Source organism: Haemaphysalis longicornis, unplaced genomic scaffold, assembly GCF_048455015.1.
Source record: "Haemaphysalis longicornis isolate Haplotype H1 unplaced genomic scaffold, Haemaphysalis longicornis Haplotype H1 scaffold_7, whole genome shotgun sequence".
In the NCBI taxonomy this organism is placed as follows: Eukaryota; Metazoa; Arthropoda; class Arachnida; order Ixodida; family Ixodidae; genus Haemaphysalis; species Haemaphysalis longicornis.
Window position 1 is genome coordinate 128,821,870 of NW_027526422.1, and position 19,452 is coordinate 128,841,321.

Below are 19,452 nucleotides of genomic sequence, written 5' to 3' on the forward strand. Positions count from 1 at the left end.
GAGTTTATTGTGGTGCACGCCGCGACAAAAGCGGGGGCTGGTAGAGGTAGAAAGCTCTGCTTCAAAAACCGGAGAAAGAAAGCAATGAATCCAAGCGTTGTACACGCTCAACAAGCGGCCGCTCGTCAGCAGCGAGGGTTTGAATACGGCTCTTCATTTGGCGGGGAGGGGGCTAACTGCGAGCGCTACGGAATAAGCTCGTCGTGCCCGCGCGCCGCTGTCGGCCGGTCACCTCTCTTTATTACACTGTCAAAATACCAAGAAAACGTACCGAGGGCACCTGAGCGTGCGCCTTGTAAGCAGTGCCGGCGTCGTCCAAATCGCCCAGCGTTCGTGGGGTGACCTCTGGCGTGCTCTTCTGCTCGCATGTTCACGTGCGTTCGCGCCTCAAGCGGGGAGCACAGAACAGCTCGTGCTACAGACGTCGAGTTTGCGAAGCCGGTTGCCGCGGGTTCTAGAGCGTGCTAACGCGGTCAACTTTGGCAGATATAGGAAAGGCTGAGGACAAAATGATCCTGGCCTGCCAAACATGAATAACTTTCAGCGGCAAGTTGGGCAATCCATGTGAGGTGTAACAGCCGGGTTTCCGACGAAGGGAGAGGGGCCGCCAGCTCTGTTGTTTTTCCAGCCTTGTACCACTAGTGGAGCTGCGTCAATTGTTTTCTCTCTCGCAGATTGCAAATTCCCCGTCGTGAAATTGAAGACTGCGTGGACGCCTTTTCCTTCTGTGCCCGTCCCTGAACTGTTTCCGCAAATTCCCCATTAGCACGCACCTGCCGTCCCACCTCTTTACTGATCATTACTAACCACTAATCAATCATGAATTACCTTCGGAATCATTCGCTATCCCTTACATAAACCTGGCATGCTTTGGTTCGCTTGTGGCCTTCCTTAGTTCGGTTGGGTTTTGAACTATTCGCAGTGACATCGGGGTCATTCGAGGTCCACTTTCCAATGAGACATTACTCAATAACCCGAAACAGCTCACAACGCAAGAAAAGACACTAGTATGCTCCAACAAAAATGGCATAAGCATTTTATTGCTGAAAGCTTGAGTACGAATTCTTGCAAAGCAAACTGCACCAAGGCAACGAATGTAGAAAACTCAAAAACACTTATGTCCTGTCTTATGAACAGAAAATCCCACCCGATAGATAAAAAGGACAAATTGTCATGTGAACAGTAGGTGGGTGAAATAATAACTTTGGTGAGGAATATTTGATGCGGATAGCCTAGAATTATATTTAGTTTGCGAACAGCCTATAAGAGCAGAGTTTCGTACTAATATGCTGTAAAGCGAATTCTGACGCTGGTGTTGTGTGGCATTATGATAACGTGGGAAGTGTTTCATTCGTTCTTATGGTGTGCTACAGCTTGTCTTTTACAGGTCGCAATTTGCGCTCGACATTTTCCTTATAAGTTTTTTATGTGAAACTGATCGCCGGAAGTACGCAAGGGTCACATAATTACTCTGGGTTTGCGGTACGCTGCTGTTTCGTAAGCACGAAATACGGCGGGAGGATGAGGAACCGCAACTGCAGCTTGAAGCTCCCGGTGGAAGCCTGCACTCAGTCTAGAAAGCGAGACTGCATTAAGAGTAACATGTGACGAGAGCAAGAACAACACGGGGTAATTTTCCAGTGACTGTGGCAAGAAATCTGCGGTAGACGTTTTACAATTATTTCTGGTAATTTATAGTTGATATAATAAAGATAATATTATTTTAACAAGAAAGGCAGAGGTGGCGCAGCCACAGATATTTTTTGAGCTTCTTCGCAAGGCAGGTCGAGTGAGGGTAGAACGTTTCCCGGCCGTCGAGCACCGTGAAAACGGCAGGTCTGACGCTATATGTGCCTATACTATTTAGTTATATGAAACTTCTGTCTTTAGGTACCTTTTCATAATCGAGTGACATCATGAATATGTCCAGATTCAAAAGCAGCTCGATCGCCAACTCAGGTCAAGACTCTTCTTGGTTGAGGCGGCAGCCTTGAAAGAGGGACCAATATCTGGCCCCCGTTTTTTAGTTTATTAGGGAAGGTAACACGTCTCGAGCAGAGAATAAAATATAGGTAAGAAAATTATGTCCAATAACAATACGGGAGCTCTACAGAGTGCGCGGATAAACAAAGCTCTTGCGCAGGGTGCCTTGAAACCGAAGTGCGCTTTACACGACATAAAAGCGACACGGAAAGCTCCAAGACATGAGGGGACTCCGTGTTTAGGTGCACAACTCTTCGTTCCAGGTGTCGTAGATAGTTCCTGGGCAGGCCTGCGCGTGGCCCTCTTCGCATGCTGTGATCTGGTCGCTGGTTGCGTTCTCAAATATAAGTAGACGGCAGCCTGCATAAAAAAACAATTTCAAAGCACTTGGGATGCACCATTACTTTCGGCAAAATGCTATGTGTGTGTCTGCCACAATAAAGAAAATGCTTCCACTGCTGCTGATGATTGATCTTAGTGGCGCAAGCCCAACTAGGGAAAAAGCGCCGAGAAAATCGCAGATATAAGAAAAAGTGGTGTAAAGTGGGACTAAAATGGGGCACTTAAAGTAGGAAACAGATGGTTTAAAATGAAGAACTGAAAGCGCTGGCGAAAAGGGCCAGGAAATGATTATGCTTGGTAGAGGACGAACTGTAAAAATAGAATATCTGATAAATAGATCAAGATACTCTTCACAGGAATGACGGGACTGTCGTCTAAAAAGAAGGATGGGTGAGTGGAAGTTGTAGCCTGTAAAATTGTTGGAGGTGTTCGCGTCGTGTTGTGTCGAGGTGGCCCCCCACAGATACGAGTGTGCTGCGTGTGGGTGGCCTAACCGTGAACGGGCTAGGGCGACTTCCGTGTATCTGTTACGTGTTTTAGGGATGTATTGCCCGAAGCGTGGCTTTATTACGTGTAGTTTACTCTCTTTGTGTTCACTCCAGTCTGCTTGCCGTGCTTTCTGAAGGTGTGGCTGATGTTTGGCTTGAGTTCAGTGTATGGTATGGTTGTAACGTCAACTGTGTTTCTCAGTGTAGCAGCAGTGGCCCTTCCGCGTGCAATTCCCGCAATCCCAGAGTGACCTGGCACTCAACACAGTCAGTTCGATATTCGAGGCATATGCGGGAATGATGGCCTGAAAAGAAGATTGATGACGTGATTTTCGGGTGATTTTGCGGATGCATGTGCACGCACCGCGATCAGATAGGCTGTGTAAGTAAGCGACAGACCTAGAGATATGTTAATTAACATGACTTGCAAAAAGAATATCACACGCTTCAGCCGTAGAAATCTTGGTATTTGCGTTGATGGTTATACTTGTATGAAAGTTGGGATTGTGCGTAGCGCAGGACAAGATGGAGTCAGTTTTTCAGGCGACACTGTAAAATTCCGCACACCCCAAATTTCTTCTGCTAAACATCCCCAGCTTTTTCGCTCGAAATTCCGACCTCGCGGGAACCTAGCGAAACCACTTCAGGAAAGTGATATTTGGCATAAGGCAAGAAGCCAATGTCGAGATGAAAGCTGTGAAAGAAAAACCTCGGATTCTGAGTAATGTTTGTGGAATTCGCTGTCAAATCTAGCTTTTCATGCATTTGCCATGGCTCTGGGGCTTAGTCACGCAACACGCCATAATCTAGCAACTAGAGTATGGTATATGTGTGGTCCTTCGGTGCAGCGATTCGTCGAGCTGATTTCTTTGTTTCTTTTGTAGACTTGGGCCTAACACTCCGTTCCTTCCGCTGCGCCGCAAGCAGGTGCTGCCTGTGCCATAGCAGCGCCGGCAGGTTGCCGACAAATGCGGCTCTTTGGACTGCGCACCTATTCAGGTGCCCTTTGCCTGGCGGTCAACACAGAGGGCGTCAGGAGAGCCACGGGTGGTACAGAAGATGCGGCGAGGTGAAAGCTGCTGCGAGGTCCTCTTTGTTAATCACCTCGGCGCCCTGAGATGTACTGGGGGCAGGGAAAGAACAGATGGAAGGAGCGGCATTGGGGGCGTCGGTATTTGTTGCCACCGCAACCGCTGCGGGATTGTCCTTCGGTGTGGTGACGGGTTGGGCTGCCGAAGTCCAACCAGTGGGGGGGCGGGTGCAGGGCGAGGGCGAAGTCCGTCTCGCGGTCCTGCCTCGAAACTAAACGCCACTCTGCCCCCCAGTGAGCTGCGTCGGCGCACTTCCCTAGGGGGGAACAAGCGAACCTATGTCGCCCCTCGAGGGAAGTGATGTTCTCGGCGAACATAAAAATTATGATCTTTTTTTTCTAGATGAAACTTTTCACAGGTTTGTGAATATGCGGGGTGATGTCTTTGACAGGCGACGTAAGTGGGAATTATAGAATGACTGTTCTCAGTTGGGTGGTCATGTTCCGCGCAGTTTGTGCAAGTTATTCTGGCTCGACACGCGTTTGTTTCGTGCTGGAACCGCTTTAAAGGAACTGTAGAATGCCTACGTGGGAACCGTAGAATTTTCGCGGTGACGGTGCTGCTGTTCTCTGGCGAGCGCCCGCTGACACTCGCGCCGGTACAAGAGCACCACAGCTCCGCCGTTTCAGTACTTTTCACACTAGGTGGAAGTGAGTGTAGTTGTTTGTATGACACCATATGACACATTGTGTTTGTATCACACCATAGGTGTGCAAAAACACAAGGCAGACGTAGGTAATGCACGAAACATATGTATGTCAAGCATGGTACATGTTCGTATGAGCAGAACGCTGCCTGCATAAAATTGTTAAGCTGAGGAAGAGTTTCCTGTAACTGTAGCGGCATGACTTAGGAATTGAGATATAGTACTTGTTGTATGCTGTAAGTTTACACCAGCAACTGGAATGCCTAGCCTCTTTTAACTAACTCGATTCGTAGTAACTGGAGGGACTAGTCATATACATGCTCAGTATATTCGCGACACCTGGAGTTACGCGCGCTCTTTATTGAAATGTATGCTAATTTTTGTCCCACTGTTTTGCCATCATGTCCTACAGTTCTTTTTTTTTGTACGATTTTCTTATGCCTGTGCTACACGGTAAGTTTCAAGTGACAGTTCAACGTTCACTTACAAGAACACCTTCTTTATGTATAATGGGGCCTTCAATACTCAATCGGTTCAGCGGCCTTAGGAGGGCCGTTGAAACGGCCGTGTAGCGCAGGTATTACCTTCACTATTATACTAACTGCAGATGTAATATGACCTCACTGCAGAAATGAGGAACGCAGTCAAACGAGCGAACGTTACTCGCAATTAAAAACCGGAAGCAGCGCACAGTGGCATTCCATTTGAGAAAAAGCTTTCGCATCCATATTACAATAACCGTTTTCTCGTCTTCGGCATTTGATCAAGCATTTTGACGAGCAGAGGTATTTGTGGTCACGCTATGATGTGCTCTTTTCTTACTTTGCCCCCTCGGCACCTCGGCACCATGAGCGCTATATCATGCCGTGAAAACATATTGGCAATGTTACCCCCCAGGCTAACCGCTCGCACCACTATTGCAGCTGACATTTGTAAAGCGCATGACGTCTCCCATTAAAGTATCGTTCTAGCTGTGCCTGAAATGGACCTTCCAATTCGATTTGGTACCTTCCGCACGAGCATTTTAAGCGACCGTAATAACTCGCTGTATCAATAGAGGAGAAATCAGTTGGATTGTGTGAGGTGACGCGCTCGTTTCGACGACGACGGTGAAGCAACCGCGGGAACGTAAGCATGAAGGGATTGACCTCATCTGGTCTTGCCGAAGAAAAAGAAGCGGGAAGTCACACGAGGGGAGGGCGTGAACCAATAAGAGGCGGCAACAACGAAGAGCTAGGAAGGCCAGGCGAGAACAGAGAAGAAGGCCTGGAGGAGTGGATGGAGTAGGTTGGAGGAGCGTGACGTCCAGGTTGAAGACTCGAAGCTTGTCGGATTTTGGGGACCCGAGCTCGAAAAGGGTCTACCAGACGCCTTGGCATCCTGGGGCCGAGGCGCGACTGACTCGTGGAGGCGCGCAAGGTTCGCGTGCTGCGTTTTTCGATGACTCGCTGCCTGCTGACCGTCGGCGACCGGTAGTTCAAGATTGCTTCCTGCCCGCTGCTACAGGGTGCCCGATCTTGAACAGGTGCCGAGCAGACCATTGTCTACGAAGACAACGGTGCGTGTTCCTCGTCGACGTACCGGCATGCGCGACGGCGTCGTAGTAGCCACGCAACGCCCGCTCGCATTTTAAGCAGCACCCGCGATGCCCTGCTACGCCCTGAACCTTTGGTGGGACTTCTTTGTGCTTTCTGTAGAATTGGTACTTCTTAGTGTTATGTTCTAATTTTTTAGCTTTGGCTTGTAATTTCCTGCCGTGAGCGTGTGTTTGGTTTAAGAATATATGTTTTTGTGCCGTTGCCAGGCGCCCTCGTCTAATTATTGGTACTGTGGGAGGTCCCAGTCGCCACAGGATACCTGAAAAGAACCTGCGAGGGAGTTTCCCCTCATCACAGAATGTTTGTAATTCGGCGCCAGATCTGTCCCAAAGAGTGGTGCTTTCGCCCATGTCATTAGCATGGTACTTATCCAGTCAGATTTGAAACCTGACGTGCAACTTACATGCGTTCTCATCTAAGCCAATGGCATCACGTTATGATCGTTTAGTAAGAACGTTCACATGCACTATGCGGCGCTGCAGAATTCCATTTCAGTACTTCAGGTGCTTTCTCTGAAGGTCAGCGTTACTGCCACCGTCGACAAGACCAAGTACGAGCACCCAGCAAAGCTGTTAGGATGGTGCTCGATGCGTAAATAACCGATGCCACCGGGAGACCTTTATACACTTAATGCTGCAAATTATGTTTGAACCGCTCACGGCAAATGTAACGTGGTTCAGATGACTAAAACAACGAAGACGAGGACGAAGGACCAATGCCCGTGCAGCACGCAGCGCGTGCAGGGGCTTGTGGTTTTTTTAAATGCGGTGGACAATCACGCTGGCTCAATGGATGCCCTGTTTCGCGTCTCCGTCGGGCACCACTCGACGCCAACCTGCGGTTTCTCACGCTATATTCGGTCCCTTGTCCTGAATCTCTCACCATGGTGAAGGTGGTTGTGCTACAAGGATACGGTTGGTTGAGGTATTTACGCCTGCCTACGCACACGGATAGAAAATGGACTATATCGAATCATTTCGACTCCCACTTGCTATTACGTCATGACCTAGAAAGGCCCTGACAATTTAATATGCACTTTTAACGCAACCCCGGTCCTGAAACAGATACGTGCTGCAGAGAAAGGACTGCATTTCTTATAATTCATGGCGTTGTGGTCTCGTCTACCGCATTTCCTTGGCCGCATACTTTAACCTGAGCTGGCTTCCGCGCTATATTTCCCACAGCCTTCCCTCCATTAGCCCTGACGTAATAAATAATCCTACTCACAACGTCATACGGCGGACTGTATGTTATTAAATATTTTACAATAGACGTTTGTGTTCGCAGTAACAGATTGTCTGGTCTTGTTTTCTGTGTCCAGTATCCTATGGCGCTGCCAAAATGCATGAACACTGACTCACTCGACTTTCCACATTAATAAAGTCGGTTTATATCACAAACCACTCCAGCGCAACTTGCAAATGTCTGATTGTCTTGGCTCCACACTGTATTGTTCTAGCCTATACGGAATCTACCAACAAACCTCGCCAATAGCGATAACAGTAGGAGTGCGACCCAATTTGCAATTAAACGAGAAATTTCTCTTACCTAAGAATTCAGTTTCGAACTTCCCAACAAAGCAGGCTTCGTAGTCACCGTATGGAACCGTGGCTTGGTAAGTAGTGCTGGGGTCTGCAAACATGAACGCGGACGGGAAAATGAGCGCAGGCTCAACAGGTTCCATCGCCTGCACCAACAATGTGGACTACAAATCATACAGCACAAAAGACGGTTTGTGAGCAGCGATATCTAGCACCTCTTTAGATATTTTCACCGGTGCTGTGGCTGGATGCATTCCTTATTGTGTCCCTAATAAAACTAACTTACTTTCCCTAAATGGCAGTTTTTTTGCTACAGTAATTTTACCTGCTGTACAACCTACGGTAAAGAACAAAATACAACAGAACAAATCACCATGACTGAATTGGTTCCCTTCCAATGCATCACCTCAACTATTTTTACTACCAATTTCATCTTCACTGTGAGCGCTCGTTAGCCTCACTGAACCCCGTGTGGCGCCACGTGGCGGCGATTTCAAAGTGCGGTGAACACCAGCCTCTTTAGCGCATCTACAGGAACAGACCGGTAGTGTATTGCGAAAATGGAGGCCTTTCCTCCAAAATTACGCGCGTCGTAATCTCCATAGTGAAATTTCCAAATAAAATATAACTGAGTTGTTTCATTATATAGTTATTTTTGCAGCATATGTTTTTTTATTCTGCAGAAACCTGACGCATGCAGCGCTGCAGACGGGTTTCTTGTTGCGTCGACACCGAAATGCTTACGCCTATGATAATACCTCCTCAGATTTGAGGCTTTCCCCGCAAAATAAATCTCTTTGTTCCTCTGTGATAGAACGGCCTAACTAAGCTCTACGACGCTTGCAAGAGCTTTCGTGTTGCATGTGGCACTCTTCATGAAAGTATTTCAAAAATTCTGGTTTTTCCTCAAACGCTTGCAATAGTTAAACATCCGCTTGGCGGGGTGCAGCGCTTTCTTCAGCCAAGCACAATATGTACAGGCTGTTTTGTGTCAGATATATATTCACACAATAATGCTAGGCTTTTTAGGTCATCTGGCGTACTTAGATAATGTCTCACTGACTAAGCATGAAATATTAACTGAATGTCTATGAGCAGTGATCCGCGATAAAGAACTCATAAAAATCTCTGCTGCGGCGGCCACAAACATTTTTGCGAAAATAGTATTCACAACATGGCGGCCACCATTCATCGTTAGGTTTCTCTGACCGGCTTTGGAACGATTGATGTTTTTGTAAAGTTCTCACTACTTTTCCATTTCTTTTGTATAAAGCGCGTGGCCATAACGGGTCAGTTTGTGCAAATTATTTCACCGCTGCTTCAATGAGCACTTTTCCCAAGCGTGTACAAGGTACTCGTGGTGTTTCGCCTATCAGAGAATAAGACGTTACGATAAAACTTTTTGAGATGCTTTGAAACGTGTCTCGCCAGACGCAACTTTACTGTAAACGTTCTTGTGGAGATTGCGCATAAATAACGGGCTAGGAATTATCAGTTGCATGACTGTCTAAGAGAGTTCCACAAGTTCCCTAAAATACCCCTTCACTTACCACTTCCAAAAGTGATATTGACCACATCGGGAATGTCGGTAAACATAACGGTCTGTGTGTCTTGGAATCTGGAAGGAGGAGCAGCAGTTTTGTAGTGACAAGCATGCCTAGGTAACTAATAGGTGCTGATGAAATGTGCCATCGTGGAAGGCAATTGACGAACATCTGCTTACGTATGTAGTTTTTAAGGAGTTATGTAGAGCTTTAAGCCGTTCAAGGTGATTCGCGTCAAAAGGTAAAGAAACGGCAGCATTGAAAAGACAATAAAAAAACTTCGCACTGACGGGGATGGAAGAAACGGCAAAATAGAGCGCTCTAGTTTGTCGCTTCTGCCGTCCGCGCCGTTGCGGTGTTATTTAGTCTGAATAATGTGTATCAATGTGTATCAATGTGTAGCTCAATGTGTATCGTCAGGCTTTGACCAACAAAGCACGTTGGTAGACCTAAATGCGCCGAGGAACTTTATTGCTGTTTTTACGTTATACTGCGCGCAAGGTGCGATATTTCGCTCTTTGCGCCATGTTTATTGCGTTGCCATGAAGGGAATCTCAGACTGCATCTAGCACTGCAAAAAAAAAAAAAAAAAAAAAGCAGACGCGGTTATGTATGCTTTTGACCTTATTATTATAACGACGTCGTTATTTAAGAGTTGTCTACAAATCCAGTAGTCTTGCTTGGCCATACTTTTAAGTTAGATTTGTTCAGCTAACGTACAGGCTTTCAAAACCGCTCGCAGTTGGGCATTTTTATGTCAGAAAAAAACAAACGCCGGAAAACAGCGGGAGCATTTTTTATTTCGAGTGGGCCGCATCACTTTTCATCTTCTTTGGTAGACTGTCAGCATGCTAAAAAAAACGTAAGGTGCACCATTTCGCCCCTTCCATTTGAATATTAGGAACCTCACGCAACCCGGTGTCCGAAAATGTAGTGATACGCCACATCAAAACTACACAATGCCCCCAAATTCTTACACTTGTGTTCCGTTCTCAGACTTGTAAATAAGGGTGGTCATTCCATTTCCATCGCCCAGCCAGCGAACACAGTATCCCACGGTCAAATTTGACGTCGAAGCTGCAAGGTAGTTGCTTTTGGAGGCCGCGTTCAGCTGAAGGCAAGCAGAACATGAAAAATTAGTGCCCTTCCACCCTGTGAAGAAGGATGACCTGCGAAGCAGACGCAGTCCATGGAGTGCACTAAAGAAAACACGTTTGTTGGTAATTTCCGATTGAGCATACTTTCTAGCCAATTAGCTGAATGAAACTTGGAAGGACCCGAGCATCAGTCTCGCGGACAAACATGAAACTGTCTGCTTTACTCCCACGTCGTAGGTATCTTACTGCTTGTGTAACACGCCAACCCAATCCGCTCGACCACTGAGAGGACACAGGGGAAGTCGCATTAGGCCATTTGACGTCCACGTTTAAACCTGCCGTCAGCACAACGGACATGCCATCGGTAAGGACATGAACCCTATAGCTTCGCGTGCAAGCCCCCCTCCCAAGCTGTGCATGCCGGCAGCCGGTTATGTGCGCGGGCTCAAAAGTGAAAGAAACCGTAGAAAATGTCGCTCTAAAAGCCCTTTAAGCTGAACATGTAATATTGCCCTACGTCGGCGTGAAAAGCGGGCAAGTGGTCGTTCATCTGTTAGTGATTCGCAGCTACTCGAGGAGCTGGAACTAGAAGACGCAATTGAGGTGGCAGCCGCTTTCTATTGTTTTCGCGCCTATTCGTGCTTCTGTTCGGGCCGACGCTTCTTCAATTCCCGCTCTTCCTCCATGCGAACGACATGCGTCCATCCCATAGCGAGTTAAAGCTGGGAGGTCTCGAGCTTTATTCTAGCGGACAAACATGTGACTGTCCGTTTCTCTCCCCAATTGTAGCTTTCTTACTGTCTGTGTAACAACAACCGAAGCTGAGACCGTTGGATAACGGAGGACAGCTGACAGGACGCATTGAGCCATGAGAATTCCACGCTTACGTCTCCCGGCACCACTGCACGCATAAACCGGCAACCGGTGGTGGGCGCATACTTAGGCGTGAAGTACACCGCCAAAAATGTCGCTCGAAAAGCCTATCAAGTTGAAGAATTATGGGCTCACGCCGGCGTTCCAACCGTCGTCGTCGTCGTAGTGGTTCGTTGAAAAGGAAAAGAAATGGACTGGGGATAATTTTGAGCCCCTCTGGGGGCTCACCGGTATACAACCCAGTCCGGGGGGGGGGGGGGTAGGGAATATAGAAGGGGGTGAATAGGATAGGGTAGCGAAAAAGGAGATAGGTAAAGAGAGAAAAGAGAAAAAGTTAAGGCGCCGCGAAGAAAAGAAGCGTTGCCACAGTCACTGGGGGCCACCAAGCACAAAACACACCACAAACACAGGTCCTGGCGTCATGCTGCGTCCGGGAGAAGTTCTCGACGGGAGCGGTGAAGGTGGCTCATGGACTAAGGCGTTGCGCTGCTGAGCACGAGGTCACGGGTTCGATTCCCGGCCGCGGCGGCCGCTTTTCTGATGGAGGCGGAAAGCAAAAACGCCTGTGTGTACGAGATTTCGGCACACGTGAAAGATCCCCAGGTGGTCAAAATTAATCTGGAGCCCTCCACTACGGCGCGCCTCATCGCCTGCGTTGCGTCGGCGAGTTAAACCCTACAATCAATCAATTTGAGGTGGCCACGGCGGCGGCGGCTTTCGGTCATTTTTACGCCCATTCCCGACTATGTATTTTCCGCAGTCATCTGACAACGGCGCTACCGCTGTTGTCAGCCGATAGCACAACCTGTGAAAGAGGCATCGGTGGTGGTGAGGGGGATAGCAGTTGCGATAGAGCGGTCGGCGGTGGCGACGAGGAGCCCCAGAGCGGCTCCAAGTAAATCGGCTTCACCGGAATAAAAACTGGGAGGGTTATACATATATTGCTTCGCAGTAAAACGCTTTTTTATCCCTTGGTATGTAATCAGCGCACTGCTATTTAGGAAAACGTAGGCAAGGAATGAACCGGCATTTGTATGAGCACCTTTATTAGTGTCATGAAAAAGGAACTAAGACAGTTTGTTTTCAACCTACATCAGTTCTTTTAAACTAACGTAGATCCACACGTATTGTGCGCAGGGTGCCATAAGAGGTGTGTTTGAGGTAGCTTCGATGGCCATTAAGGTAAGGCCATTGCCCCTCTCCAGATTCATCAAAACAGAATAAGCAAATAGGCTAGCAATGCGATCATTGTTGCTACACAAAATTTTTAGAAGGTCGACTAGAAGTAATAAAAATAATACAAAGCAGACAGAAAGTGGTGGTGTCTCATACGCGCACTAATTGAAAACCACCCCGGAAGTAAACAGTGCTCTGATATATGCACAACACGGCAAATGGAAAGTGTTTTATGCTAGTGGGAAGTTAAAGGCTGTGTATGATCGATTTCGGGGTTCTGACTTGCATAAAAACGAAGTCAAGTATTGTCCACACTATGCATAAGGAGAACAATGATGACGAGTGTTTTCTTTATATAATGTGCGACTATACTGAGTGACGCTACGGTATCACGCACAGTGGGGTTTTTAAGTGCGAATGCACTTCTTAAGCGAGCCTGAAGCGTCCGCCGCCGTCCGCATAGCAACAGCTGCGGGTGCGCGCGCTCCTCGTCTTCCTTGGCAACGGGGGGAGATGGGCGCGCGCTGCCTGGCCGCTGACATGGCACATACCCACGTGGGGGATTGGCCAGGAATCTCCTCGTCTTCCTTGGCAACGGGGGGAGATGGGCGCGCGCTGCCTGGCCGCTGACATGGCACATACCCACGTGGGGGATTGGCCAAGAATCGGGCGTGAGAAGGGCTAATGCACCCGCTTAAAGGAGTACTGACACGAAATTTCAAAGCTGAGATCCGCTCTAGCAATCAAGTACAACTACAACACAAATAGGTGTCTGTGAATAAATGCATCTTTCTTTCTTTGTAGTTGTGTGTGTGTGTGTGTGATCTCTCTTTCGCGAACATTACCGAACCGCGCAAATTCATCTCGTGCATTCGCACTTTCACATTCTTCCCCTCGGGGAAACGCGGGGAATTTTTTTTTTCAGATGAAAAGTTTAACCGGATAGCGTATATTCAATCGTTTAAAAAGAAACGTAGTTCTACTTGTATTATCTTGCGAAAATGCCATCAATTATTTGATCTGCAGCCACACCCTTGATTAATTTTTGTGCGTTTACTAACCTGCTATCCTGTCCTTTTGAACCTTGGAAGCGCGCGTGTATGACAGTGTTTGACCTAATGAACAGAAGAAACGATTACGAAATATCACAGTACCAAACCGTACTTCTTATACCTATCCATTAAAAGAAATACGCATATTGACCCCTCAGAGACTATTGCGCTTCGAAGTGCAGCAGATTTAAGCAAAACAACACTACGGTCTCATGTACACAAAAGGCACCCAAGAGTAACTGTATTTTCTTGGAGAATAGAAATTTTAATTACCAGAGATGGGTTCCACCTTCTCAACTTATGTTTGAAATGTTCAGAAACCATTATTACGGTAAGCCGAAAACTTCATGCTGGTATTAAACATCATCATTTTACTACAGAAGTTTGGTATTAGTTCTCCATCACAGTTTAGTTCAACAGATTGTTGTTTGCGATGTACAGTCTCACTTTCTTTTCAACATTTCATTTGGGAATCAGAAGTAGCAACAAGATGCTGATCAAGGTGCCCTGTTTCAACACTTATTTTATCAGTGTTTTATACAAAAATATTGTTCTAACCTTCGCCATCTGGCCTTCGAATTACATGCCCTGCCCACACCCACTTCTTAATTAAGAAGAAGAAATGGGTGCGGGGAGGGCGCACAATGCGAAGGCCAGATAACCGATCCTCATTAAGGGTAAAAAAGTGGATCACTAGAGAAGGCAAGCGTGGTAGGGAGCGACAGCAAGTTAGATGGGCAGATTAGATCAAGGAGTTTGCGGGAATAAATTGGTCGCAGTTAGCACAGGACCGGTGTAATTGGAGATCTATGGGATAGGCCTTTGCCCTGAATTGGGCGTAGACAGGCTTCTTCTACTGCTGCTGCTGATGATGATGAATGTTCTAACTCCAACTGGGATGCATCAGCAAATACGCACAGTAGCAAGAACCGGAACTGGCGTGTGGCACATAATTCAAGGGGCTTGGTTTTGCATTATAACGGATAAAAGTTGTTTATCGCATTATAATGAACAGTAATGACCGCAAATTACAAACAAACGCATTTGGTTTCATCCATTCTTCGGACTGCGGCCTGCTTTTGTTGTAATGTTTTTTCACAGAGCGAAAGGGCACCGAATTTCTCTTGCTGAGCACATTCATACTTCTTGTGTGTGTGAAAAACGTCATCTATTTCTTGAGATTTCATCGGTCCCTTTTCTATGTCACTTTGCTGCCGCACCTACTCCTTACACGTCGTTATTGTGGTGAGGTAGTCATTTATTAACAATAGTGTAGTAATCTCACTTCTGTTTGCTTATGATTGCAGATTTTATGCCAAGATTTTCTCTAAGCTATTGTACCTTGTCTTATTGTGACTGCAGAATCTATTTGTTTATTTTTTGATGGCCGTCGTACGTTTCCAGTTGAATTTGTCCTAATTTTGCTCACGAGTACGCAGTTATGAGTTCTTAAAATGTTTTAATTCACACCTGTATCCCAAAGCATACCCAAATTGAAATAAAATTGATGAAACCGGTTTCCAGTGGCGTTTATCCGGGTGGGCTATTTTATATTCATTCCTTCCTCTTCAGTTTGAAGAGAGGGTATGAAGTAATCTCTGGTTATTTCTTCCCAGAAGCTGAAAGATTCCATCTTTCGGCTTTTTGCACTGCTCACGGCACGTTCTTTTGATAGTTTCGCATGGCCCATTGCATTGAAGTCTTAAATAAAATTGAGTACTCGCAGTTACCCTGACGCGCTGCCGAGTCCACATATTCGTTCAATCTGTCAACGGCCTCATCATAGAAGTATCTGTTGAGGCATACGCATATACTAATTCCCACTTGCATCACGTCAGCAGCAAGTTACTATTTTTGGCTAGGTACTGCGTGACTGGTTCGGCAAAAAAGTGCGAATCATGGGTACAAAGCAAAAAGTGCAAAACATGAGCGCTGACTGTCAACTAAGGCATTTGCATCTTCTCATGGCATGACATATCGTCCGCCAATACGTAGCCTACTAAATCCGGCGCAGCCTACAAATAGTCCTATGTAGTAAAATCCTCACTGTTACGCCATGGCTCGCAGTACGTTCCCGGATCATTCGTCGCAATCTGACACTCTGAACCCGCCCGGGGAACATTCACGGACCACCATTTTGACGCTTGACGAGCCTTGACAAGGCTTGGCTACGGAATTGACTTCATGTAGTTGCACGCGGTTGCGATTCTTCACCACTAGATGGCCCTAAGTTAATCTGTGCCATCGCCATCATCACTGCGCTTGCAATTGAAGTTTCACTGCGGAATGCCGTAAGAGCGTGTTTGCCATAAAAAGCATAATCGCAACATAGCACGCGCTCTCGTCGTCATCGCTCACTTCAAGCTTTGAGAACACCGTTGAACTTGCAACCACGAACTTTGTCGGGCCTTGATGGCGTCGCAAAGATGAGAGGCTCCTTCCTTTCAGGAAAAGCTTGACGTACTAAGCGCAGTACACAAGCAGCCAGCGCGGAAGGGACTCGATATTGCTCACCAGGGACCTTGAATTACCACGCGTGGTCTTTTCCAGCGATCGCAAAAAGCGGCAATCCTACATTTTTGAGTTTTTTAGGGTTCGAAAGCCAAAGTTGCAGAAATACACGGGAGGAAGTCAAAGTCACAATATTTTCGTTCATTTTTGAAGGTGTTCTCACTGCTGCATTTTCCCGGTAGCTACGTTTTGTTTTCCCGGTTCAGTGGAAAACGTATGAACGGGATTTTGCGGTAGCTCTTGCCTGAACACAAGGGGCTTTCCTGTGTCTGCCAAGCAAGAGTGTAGTATTATCTGCGAAACAATCGTATGCCTCCCAAGCAAACCAATCATGTGTGTTGGGCCACGGTATACCTTAGCGGAGCCAAATGCCTGTTAAACATGGAAGTTTTCCTAGAAAGCTGCGTGGAGTTCCCTTCTAAACGTTGGTTGCATTCGGTTATGATAAATACTTTTGTGCAAAAACTGATGTGCTCTTGCGAACTTTCAATACTTCACAAGCACCCATGCCTGACTTGAAGTCATCGGTTAATTAATTCCCACGACTCGCCTTCATGTTAGCTCAGTTCGTTGGGTGACAGACCCAGAAAGTCTTTGGTAATGCATTTGAACCCACAAACCAGCACGAATGTTCAACGGCGATGTTTTCATAACTTCAAAAACATTCCTCGGCTTGAATTTATTACGTGTTTGCGGTGATTCGTCTGATTATCAATTTTCCTTTTTGAAATCTATTCGGGCTGAAACGTATAAGTTTTCTACTCCTGAAATTTCTTGCGTGTACACTTGCGCTCTAACGGCGATGGTGTAGCAGGCATTGCTGGGTAAGTTAACATGGAAAAAATGTGAGAAACAGCGCGAAAAGACGGGACGCAGAGTAGAAGACAAACACGCGGCGCTGACTTAACATGCTCGCTACTCATGGTGTAAGTATTCGGAAGCAGCAACAAAGAATTTTGAAATATCATTCTAGGGAACGTCAGGGTTCCAAAAGTGAACTGGACGTGTTTAGATTGAAGTAACACCGAAAGTTGGGCGAGTTTGGAAATCATCTTGAAAGAAACACACACAGCGCGCAAAACAACAGGACGAAAGACGGAGGGATGTACAACACAAGCGCTGACTCTCAACTCCCTCCGTCTTTCCGTCTGACTACATCCCTCCGTCTTTCGTCCTGTTGTTTTGCGCGCTGTGTGTGTTTCTTTCAATGTGTTTAAATTGTGGTACTTTTATGTTTCCTTCATCTGGCCTCTCTAAATACGTGCACCTACTTCCGTTTCGGGGAAATTTTTTGCGTGTTAGCTTGCACACAACAGTACGCAGCCACATTCCAACAAAGAACTCTAAACGTTTCACATGAACTGGTCGCTACAATGACGCATGTGGACGTTTCTCATACAAATGGCAATGAAGAACTGCGCAGTAAATCGCAGCGTTCACTTTAACGCTTTATATTTAATTGAATTGATTTTGATTGTGGGGGTTTTACGCGCCAACGCAACGCAGGCGATGAGGCGCGCCGTAGTGGAGGGCTCCGGATTAATTTTGACCACCTGGGGATCTTTATCGTGCGCCGAAATGTCGCACACACGGGCGTTTTTGCTTTTCGCCTCCATCAGAAAAGCGGCCGCCGCGGCCGGGAATCGAACCCGCGACTTCGTGCTCAGCAGCACAACGCCTTAACCACTGAGCCACCGCGGCGGGCATATTTAATTAAATCAATGTTTCTACATGTTCACGGAGAATATAGGCGGCGATTATTCCGACAAAGCTTAATATTCTGACAAAGCTTACTTAACACGCCCTAACCAGCCCACCTGCTCCCTGTCCTAAGTTATCGTGGAAGTTTTAAAAATGACCGAACCTTGAAACCGGCCGCTACTGTCGAGCTTTAGGTATGCGCTGTATGCGACAACGCTACGCCTGGGCTGTTAGGCATGACCGCAGGAGGGTTGAACAGTAAAATAATGACCTATGGCCAGTTTTGCAGGTGCTGGAGTGCTGAGGGGCCTGCCTGTAAAAAATGCACAAGCCATACTCCTCCTGTGCATTGGGTTCTCATGTTTGTTATTAACAGTTCTCAAGATTGTAAAGATGAAGAAATGTGCAGCAAACGCGAACCGCTAAGAAGATATCACTCAGTTCACGGCCCCTCAGTGATTGTTTCGAAATTTTCCTCGCGTGAAGTTGGATTTTCTTCAATAAGATTAACCAACAAGAATCCTAAGGCAGCGCAAAAAATTGGTTTATTGAGCTTTGGCTGTGGCGCACCGATGACTCAATAAGAAAAAAATCTACAGAAATTCAGAGGATTGTCGACTGATGCGTAGCATTCTGATGCCGCTTGTCTTGAGCGTCAGTTCTTTACAGCCGATTTTTTTTATTTTTCTAAATCTTGTCCGACCAATTATTTATCTCCATTTAGGCTATTATAATGACTACAGATAGAACTTCCGCAAAATTGGCATTATTATGAAATGCAGGGCGTTAGACAGTTGGCAATTTTTCGTAATTTCGTAGTATTCGCCTTGTTTTTCTGGTGTTTGAAAACTGAGTTCGAGCAGTTATATCTATTTACACTATTCTAACGATTACAGGTGGACTTTTCCGCGAAATCAGCCTTATTGTGGAAATGGAGGGGAATTTTACGGTTCGCTAGTTCCCGTAATTTTTGATTATTCTCAGTTTTTAGTTTTTTGAAATTCGAAATTGTTCGACCAATTATCTCCGCCTACGCTATTATACAATTACAGGGGAAACTTTCGCGAAATCTACATTATTGTGGGAATTCAGGGCGTTAGACGGTGCGGTCGGGGGGGGGGGGGGTACTCGGTAAAGAATGCTACTCATTAAACCTTCATCACCGCAAAACTTGCAATACATTGTTGAACGGCCTAATAAAATTTGAACCTGCGGTCCCCTCTCATATTCGTTAAGGTGGCCGGCATTTTTCCAAGTCACGCTATGCTTTTTTATAAGACTCATTTACGACGGTTATGTATGCTGTTATTGATTTTTCTATACTATGCTCTGAACATGAAGTGATAGGTTTTCTTACCGCCCGGGCGTTGCATGTTTGACCAGTAGTGCCACCACATTCTTCCGCATTTGTAGCCATTGGCATAAGCATGCAAAGGAGGTAAGGAGAAAAAAGTACAACCATCTTGTTCGGGACACGTGACGTGCAGTCAGCAACTCAGAATTCAGGTGAAAACTCCGATGTGACTTGCTGGATTGAGCAGTTACTTATATTGCCTTCGCTGCACGATCCATTACATGCCTCTGCCCAATCAGAATCGTTGTTGAACGCAGGCTAGATAGCCTTTTGACAAAAGTACAAAAATAGGCTGCACTTGAACCACACCGACTGCCGAGCTTAGGGCCACTTTCGGGATGTTTTCACTGCTGCGAGTATCAACCAGATGTGGTGTGTCCTTGTTCTTAAAAAAAACCATGAACCATTCTCTACCTATACTGGCTTTTGAGCAACGTGGATATATCATAAGCACG

The 19,452-nt window shown here is 46.5% G+C and overlaps 1 protein-coding gene across 1 annotated transcript; it reads right to left on the bottom strand.

Annotated features, from left to right (window-relative positions):
- Positions 1–1,019: 1,019 nt before the first annotated feature.
- On the bottom strand, positions 1,020–19,163 carry LOC144145102 (uncharacterized). Its single transcript, XM_077676595.1, has 5 exons — positions 19,001–19,163; positions 10,211–10,344; positions 9,240–9,307; positions 7,697–7,780; positions 1,020–2,343 (listed from the first exon to the last, which is right to left on the bottom strand). The coding sequence occupies exons 1-5, from the start codon at positions 19,103–19,105 to the stop codon at positions 2,222–2,224; spliced, it is 513 nt and encodes a 170-aa protein (XP_077532721.1). The 5' UTR covers positions 19,106–19,163; the 3' UTR covers positions 1,020–2,221.
- Positions 19,164–19,452: the final 289 nt, after the last annotated feature.